This window comes from Propithecus coquereli, unplaced genomic scaffold (genome assembly GCF_000956105.1).
Source record: "Propithecus coquereli isolate 6110/MARCELLA unplaced genomic scaffold, Pcoq_1.0 Scaffold479, whole genome shotgun sequence".
Lineage (NCBI taxonomy): Eukaryota > Metazoa > Chordata > Mammalia > Primates > Indriidae > Propithecus > Propithecus coquereli.
Genome location: NW_012150607.1, coordinates 691082 through 700097, shown reverse-complemented (window position 1 = coordinate 700097; position 9016 = coordinate 691082). Strand labels below are relative to the sequence as shown.

The following is a 9016-nucleotide window of genomic DNA, read 5'->3' as shown; positions in this document are numbered from 1 at the left end:
ATGGAATCTGCTGATAGGCTTGGGTGTGCACCAGGGGAGGTGCCCCGAGGGAGCTGGGAGCCCGGTGCTAAATCCGCAAGAGGACACTGCTCACTGGCGGAAGCCGTCTCTGGGCTGGTGTGGGCAGGTCTCTCCAAATGCTCAGGAGCCCACCAGCAGTCCGAGATGCAAGGGAGGGGAATGTTATCTGCTCCACCTACCCTTGTCGCTGGTCTCCAAGACTCTGGGGGACCTTTCTCCTTCCAGTTCTCCTCTGCAACATCCTCCCGTGGAGTCTCCTGTAGTTTCAGGAACCCTTCCTTCTGACCCTAACCCGATCTATGTTTCTCTGTTAATTTATTTTTTTTCTTTCTTCAAAAATTTGTCTTTTTTGCAGAGAAATTCTGACTGGCTGCTTTTCTCATCCGCCATCTTGGCTCCTACCCCTGTATGTAATGTATTTTAGAATAGTGTCAAAAATTATGGCAAGTGAAAGGCTCCTTGGTGTGTAGTCCCTTGACACAGAAGTAGAAATAAAGCAATTATGCAGCTGAGTCAATATTTCTTGAATATCATTGCTCGAAGATTTGTTTTAGTAAAACTTTGTTGATAGGTGATGTATATCCCATATGATTCATCATTATTTTTTAAAATGTAATGTTTCCTAAGTGTGTTCATAGAACTGCACATTCCCTAGAACAAGTAGTTTCATCTCCCTTAAAGAATCCCTGTGCCCTTGAGCTTTATTATTCCCACGCTGCATTTCTCCATCCCCCCGCCCTTAGCAACCAATAATCTATTTTCTGTATCTATAAATTTTAATTTTTTGTACAGTTTGATAAATACGATTATAACTATGTGGTCCTTCACGAGTTCCATTTTTCACTTAATGGATAATGTTTAAAAAGGATGGTGCGTGGTGTCCCTTATATAGGGACTTCATTCCTTTTTTAATTGCCAAATAATGTACTATCATATGGATATAAACATTTTATTTATTCATTTAATAATTAGCTGACATTGATTTTGTTCAATTTTTGGCTTTCATAAAAGCCAAAATTATTAATATATTATTAATGTAAACTCTTGTGTTAATACTTTTAATAAACACGAATGTTATTAATTTTTTGTTAACATTGTTATAGTGTTTTTATTGCTTATTAACATTCATGTACAGGCTTTGTGTGTACATATTTTGATTTCTCTTGGGTATATGCCTAGAAGTAGAATTACTGGGTCATATGCTACTTGTACGTTCACCCTTTCGAGGAATTCCTAGAATGTTTTCCACAATGGCTGCACCATTTTCCATTCCCACCAGCAATATACGAGGTTTTCAATTTCTCCACCTCCTTGCAAGAACATTTTGTTATATATTTTTTGATTATAGTCAGTGGCAGTGAAGTGATATCTCATTATTTTCTAAAGGGGTTGAGCTCTTTTTCTTGTGCTTTTCAGCTGTTGCATATTTTTTCTTCACATAAATTTTTATTCAAATCCTTATTCTATTTTTGATTTGCTTATTTGTCTATTGAATTGTGTTTTTTTAAATACATTTTTATAAAAGTTTATCAGTAGGCATATAATTTGCAAATATATTGTCCAATTTGGTTGTTTTCTTTTCAGTTTCTTGATGATGTCCCTCGAAACACAAAATTGCTTATTTTGATGAAGTCAAATTTATCTATTTTAATTTGATTGCTTTTGCTTTTGGTGCCATATCTAAGAAACTAATAGGAAATATAAGGTCACAAAGATTAATCTTTATGTTTTATTCTTAGAGTTTTATAGTTCTAGCCCTTAAACAAATTTTTGATCTATTTTGAGAATTTGAGGTAGGGGGTTCACTTTAGTCTTTTGAATGTGGATAATCAATTTTCTAACCTGAATTTGTTATATAAGCTGTTCTTTTTCCATTAAATAATTTTGTCACTCTTGTTCAAAAACTATAAATGTGGGTGGGCATGGTGGCTCATGCCTATAATCCCAGCACTTTGGGAGGCTGAGGCAGGAGGATCACTTAAGTCCAGAACACTTAAATCATCCTCCACCCAATGCTTTCAGATTAGTTGGGACTCCGGGTGTTACACAAAATTGAGAACTTGTCCCTTAGGCTGTATAGGAAGAACCAGGACAAGGGTTCTGAAGAGAAGGAAAGGGAGGTTTATTCACTTGTTGGCAAATGAGGAGGATGGAGACTCTTGTATTATAATGCCAGCTGCCTCTCTATTAGCAGAGATACAGAGCTTTTAAAGGGAAGGTATTCAGCTTCAAGATATTGCTGTTTAACTCCAGTTGATGGCTATGATCAATCCCATCTCCAGCAAAGACAATCTCGTGACCTCTGCCTGGATAGTTCCATTGAGCCATGTCCTGTGATATGAAGAAGTAAGTACACTTCCCTGCCCCTCCTGACCACTGGCCTGGGGAAGGGATGGAGGTTTTAATTCTCAAAAAGAGTGGGGGAGGTTTTAAACAGACATCTTGCAATACATTTCGACTTTTCTTGGTCTTTCCCTGTTACATATTCCCCACTGTCAATTTTACCCTTCTGTATCTATGGGAGGAGGGGTGACATAGTCATAAATCTACTTCCTGATGAATTGGGGTGATGTTTCAGATGTAAGATTTATATTTATTTATGGAATTGCAAAGCTTTGGCAATAGATTTATGAAAACAGAGAATGCCATAAATGACCAGGTGAGAAAAGGCATCAGGAACAACTACAAACATGAGGACTGACAAAGTGAAATGGATGATACCTGATAAGAGAGATTTTACCCCGCTTGGTGTCTAAGACACTGGTAGGATCGTGGTTCCTTGCTGTCACCTGGTACATAACATCTGATAGCGGGAGGGGCAAGAAGGAGACACGGCTTCTCTGAGTGTGGAGCTATTTATTGCACCTGTAGGTGATCCGAGAAATGATCTCCTGCAAATTCAGACATCATAGACGAGAATACTTTCACCAACTGAGGTCTAGGATGACAATCCCAGCTTTGAGACAGATCAGGAGAAGGGAAAATAATCCAGGGAAATCGTCACTGAGAAGTTGTGTCTCCATCTGATACACAGAATAAATTAACTAAAGAACGATCAGTGAAAATATCAACATTTTCATTTTTCCTTGTTCTTGAACAGGTACATTAGATCACCTAATAGCTGGCATGTTCACTAGGACTTGGGTCCCCTTCTTCAATGGGGCACCCCTTTATTATGGAATGATCAGGCCTAGGTGTAATTACTCCCTTTTTTTCTTCTTTTCTGCTGAAGTAAACATCCGGCAAAAAAACAGACAACATTTTGTAATGATGAATATAGCAGTTGCCACGCAGGCCAGCAGGAACCCAATCACATCCAGAGAGTGGTACTGGAACCAGGTGAGGTCGTGGGCTGCAACCCGAAGGTGTTTGGCTCCTTTGTGGCGCATGACATACTCGATCCAGAAGACTGCTCGATCCAGGGGCTTTGTTGGCTGATCATGTTGAATTCTTGATAATTTCATAGCATTCTCTTTGTACCTCGAAAAAGATAACATAAAGATTCCAACACTGACACTAAGTTTATTGCCTAAACATGTCAAATTCATGAAAGATTTCTGAAAAGTGTCATATAAGTGATTCAAAGTAAATGCCATAAACTTGACAAAAATTTGAACATCTTAATATGTCATATTTTGATATAAGTTATATGTTTGGCTTTTAATTGGAATTTTATCATTAAGAAATCTTTTTAAATGTGAAAATGGAAGGTCTGTTGGAAAGTTAATATCTTTGAAGCAGAGGAAATATTTGGAATCATTCTAAGTGCTATAAGTAAGGTAGTGGAAATGAAATCTGAGAAACATCACCTTGATGTTTTCAAAAGGGAATTGTGTCTTGGTGAGTGAACTGCTTCCTAAGCAGTCTCTCTGCTTCTATTTTACTCTTCTGTCTTCTACTCTCTGTTTCCTACCCAGGACTCCGAATCATTATTCTTAAACCCATGTCTCATCATCACTTTTCCTGATTAAGATTTCCATCTGGCTTCCCATCTCATTAAGAATATAACTGAATCTCTCCTTTGGTCTACAGGACCCTACATCATCTAATACTAGAACTTCCTGTCCTAACACTTTCCCCATGCATACTGTCTTCTAGGCACATTGTCCTTTTATTACCCTTTAAGCTACAAAATATGTTCTCACCTTAGCACCTTTACAGTTTTCATCCCCTCTCTCCCTCTCTTGAGGCATTCCTCCTTGAAACCACACAAAGCTTTCTTGTATCTCTTTTTGAAGTTTGTCCTTAAATGTTATCTCTCAGAGAGGCTTTTCCTGGTATGATAGCACCCCTAGGATTTCCTCTGTTTTAGTGTGCTTATTCTTCAGTTTGTTCTTAGAATTTTAAAATGTGCTGTATATCTTCTCAAATAAACTGTTAAGTAGGAAATACATAAGATAAATGGACATATTCTAGGTAAACAGCTCAAATGGTAAAACTTCACTGAAAAATTATTATGAAGTCACCAATGGACTGTTATTTTTAAAGAGGTAACTTGATTATTTCTAACTTACTCATAGTATAGCTAGAGCATATATCTTTATGGTTTTCAATCTTTTAAAATTTACTGAGTCGAGATCTATAACACATTATGTGCTCGATTCAGGTAACTATTTTGTATACTCGATAAATTTGTATTTATAGTTTATACACATAAGCACACACACACATGTACCTATATATAATAAGTGTATATGCTATATATGAATATCTATACACATATCCTATGTGAATAGGTACTTTTTAAAATTGTGTTCTTCAAATGTTTTATGTCCATAATCATTATTTTGTCTTTTCTTTGTTTAGATTTCATATAAGTACTGGTACATTTACATTTATATCTAACATCTCATTCTGTATTTTCTCTTCTATTTTTCCAACTTGTTTTATGTTTATTTTCTAGTAATTTCCTTCCTCTCTTAAACTATTTTTATCATTTATTATTCTAGCATTTTTCCTTGATAAAATATCTTTAAAGTACTCATTTAGGCTATACCTTCTTATATAGCAATATTATTGATAGTAGTAATAAATGCTGAATTGATAATAGCTGATCTAGACATACCAATTTCCAAATTATTTCCTGTAGAATATGTAAATAATTAATTATTAAAGATTTATTTTACGAAAATTAAACATTTGTGCTTGAAAGTGTATCATCAAAAATGTATAAAAATCAACCTATCCAGAATGGAAGAAAATATTTGAAAATCATATATCTGATAAGAAATTGTTACCATAACATATAAAGTAGTATTATTAATCATGAATAAATAAATTTAAAAAGAACAAAATGTTCAAATTTTGAAATAGAACTTTCCCCAAATAAGATATGTGAATGACTAGTAAGCACTTGAAAAGATGCTCAGTATTTTTAGCCATAAGGGGAATACAAGAGTAATGAGACACTACTTTACACCAGTACAATGGCAGTAATGAAAAACAGATGATAAGCATTGGGAACACTATGAAGTACTTGAAACCCTCCTAATCTGCTGGTAGTAATGAAAAATGGTGCATGTACATTGGAGAACAATTTGGCAGTTTTTCATAAACAAAAATTTCCATATAGCTCAGCAATTTCACCAATAATATCTACCTGCATTATATTAAAACAAATTTTCATGACAAAACATGTATAACGATGTTCATAATGGCAAACAAAATGTCCCTGAGCTGATAAATGGATGGATTAATTATGGTACATTCATATACTAAAAAATATTATTGTACAGCAATAAAAGGGAACAAAATACTGATACATGCAGCCACATGGATAAAAAACAATTAGGCCTAATTGAAAAACCTATTTAGAAAACATTATAAATTGTATGATTCCATTTATGAAAGATTTCTAGAGAGGGTAATCCATAGAGAAAAAAACTGGTATAGCCCTAGGTTTCGGAGCTTATGGGAAAAGGAATCAATACCTTATGAAGTTAATTTTGGGTTGATAAAAAGTTCTATAATTATTTTATTAGGATGGCTTCAAAACTCAATGAACATAATAAAAATATTTAAATTTTATACTCTAAAAAGGTGAATTTTATACATTGTAAATTATTTGTCATTATCAAATCTATTAAAATAATAATAATATGAAAGTAAATTTTTGAGTAAGAGAAAGTAATACATTCAGAAATTTTAGGAATTCAATAAAAATAGTTTATCATATTTCTAAGTTCATTACTCCTGTTTACTGTGACTTCTGGCTTATTTTTTTAAAATTAATCCTCTTTATACTTATCTATATGTCTGAAGTTATTTTTACATAGAACCTTTTCACAATAATTTGTTACCCATTAAATTTATAGTGTTCAATGCAATCATGAAATAACTGGTGAAAAATAAAAGCTGATTTCATGTTGCTTAAAACATTTAAATTGTTTCAAAGTTAATCAACCAACAAAAAGGATGAATGTAATCTTCGTTGTTGACAACAGAACATATCTATAAATACCACTTACTAAAAGAATTAGTATACTCACAAAGGGTCATTAATGACTGTTTTCAAAGCATTGAGCAAATCTGTACTTGACATTGTGTTGAAGTCCAGTCTAACAGCTGCTCCCTTGGCTTTCATGTGAACAATGTTGTCTGGTTGATCCCAAAACAAAGGAATACCCACCATAGGGACCCCGTGGTAGATGGCCTCATAGATACCATTGATTCCACCATGAGTTATAAAAGCCTTGGTTTTTGGATGACCTAGATTTGAGTAAATTTCAGCAAAATTATTCATTAGTAGTTTTAGGAATAAAATGAGAAATGCACAATATAGGACACTGAGAGGGGCTATGTTTTCTAGATAGTAGATTAGAATACCCATGAAACTTCCCTGAAATTGCACTCAGATTTCAGAGGAAGAAGCACCTACTTTTGCTGGACAGGTAAGTGAAGTCTGCATGGAAGAAATGGTGCATGAGTTGTGAATGGAAAAATGAATACAAGATTTCCAGGTGTACAAACGAAAAAGTACATTATGGATAAAGAAAATGTAAAAATAATATCAAAGGAAAAGAAAAAGTAAAGAATTAGGTTAATCATGTAACAACATGTTCTCTTAAAGAAATAGTACAGTCAGTGTCTCTGACACGTAAGGTGCCCAAGGCGGCAGGGAGTGTAATGGGAGCAGTGTTGAAATCTGAAGAAGGACAGGCCACACTTCATTGTGGAGGTGTTATCACATTGTGATAAAGATTGGGGATTTTTGAAGAAATTATTCCACAATGTCATGAAGGATGGAGTCCTCTCCAACACATTTTATGAATCCACATAACACTGATACCAAAACCAGGAAAGGACGCAACAAAAAAAGAAAACTACTGACCAATATCCCTTATGAATACAGATGCAAAGTTCTCAACTAAATCCTAGCAAACCGAATCCAGGTGCTTATCAACGACATAATCCATCACGACCAAGTGGGCTTCATCCCAGAGATTAAGTGATGGTTAAACATAGGCAAATCTATAATTGTAATTAACGTTATACATAGAAGCAAAAACAAAGACCATAGGATCCTCTCAATAGATGCAGAAAAAGCATTTGAAAAAATTCAACACCCTTTTATGACAAGAACGCTTAACAAAATAGGCATGGATGGCACTTACCTAAAAATGATACAAGCCGTAAATGACAAAACCACAGGCAACATCATACTGAATGGGGAAAAATTGAAACCATTCCCACTTAGAACTGGAACCAGACAAGGTTGCCCTCTATTTTCACTTCTATTCAACATAATGCTGGAAGTCCTTGCTAGAGCAATTATACAAGAGAGCGGAATTAAGGGTGTCCAAATGGGGGCAGAAGAGATCAAACTCTCCGTCTTTGCTGATGATATGATATTATATCTAGAAAATCCCAAGGATTCAACCAAGAGACTCCTGGAATTGATTAATAAATTCAGTAAAGTCTCAGAATACAAAATCATTATGAACAAATAAGAGGCATTCATATATAGCAATAACAGTCAAACTGAGAACCAAATCAAAGACTCAATACCCTTCACAATAGTACCAAAGAAAATAAAGTACCTAGGAATATATTTAATTAAGGGGGTAAAAGACCTCTATAAGGAGAACTATGAAACACTGAGGAAGTAAATAGCAGAAGATGTAAACTGGTGGAAAACCATACCATGCTCAAGGGTCAAAGGAATCAATATTGTTAAAATGTCTATACCCCCCAAAGGGATCTACACATTCAATGCAATCCCTGTTAAAATACCAACATCATTTTTCACAGATTTAGAAAAAATAATTTTATGCTTTGTATGGAACTAGAGAAGACCCTGTACAGCAAAAGCAATCCTAGACAATAAAAACAAAATGGCAGGTATCAATCTACTGGACTTCAAACTATACTACAGGGCTATAGTAATGAAAACAGCTTGGTACAGCTTGGTAATGAAAACAGGGACATTGACCAGTGGAACAGAACTGAGAACCCAGATATAAAGTCATCCTCATGTAGCCATCCATCTTTGACAAAGCAGACAAAAACTGGGGAAAAGAATCCCTATTCAGTAAATGGTGCTGGGAAACTGGATAGCCACATGTAGAAGATCATCAGGATCCATACCTTTCACCTCTCACAAAAATCAACTCACGCTGGGTAACAGACTTAAACCTAAGATGTGAAACGTTTAGAATTCTGGAAGAAAATATTGTAAAAACTCTTATAGACATTGGCCTAGGCAAAGAATTTATGAAGAAGATCCCAAAGGCAATTACGACAACAACAAAAATAAATAAATGGGACCTGGTCAAATTAAAAAGCTTCTGCACAGCCAAAGAAACGGTCACAAGAGCAAACAGACAACCTACAGAATGGGAGAAAATTTTTGCATGCTACACACAGATAAAGGGCTCATAACCAGAATCTATTTAGGACTCTGGAAATCATCAAGAAAAAAATCAAACAACCCTATCAAAAAGTTGGCAAAGGACATTAACAGAAACTTTTTGAAAGAAGACAGAATAATGGCCAA

The 9016-nt window shown here is 34.9% G+C and overlaps 1 protein-coding gene across 2 annotated transcripts in view; it reads right to left on the bottom strand.

Annotated features, from left to right (window-relative positions):
• Window positions 1-1783: 1783 nt before the first annotated feature.
• LOC105819301 (UDP-glucuronosyltransferase 2B4-like) overlaps window positions 1784-9016 on the bottom strand; it is a 106036-nt gene continuing 98803 nt past the window's right edge. The window contains exons 5-6 of one of the 2 annotated variants that reach the window (XM_012655506.1): window positions 6510-6729; window positions 1784-3501 (exon numbers count right to left, since the gene is read on the bottom strand). In XM_012655506.1, the coding sequence (XP_012510960.1) occupies window positions 3222-3501; window positions 6510-6729 (500 nt within the window). In that variant the 3' untranslated portion in view covers window positions 1784-3221. The remainder of the gene's footprint in view (window positions 3502-6509; window positions 6730-9016) is intronic. The other variant, XM_012655507.1, reaches the window with a different exon arrangement.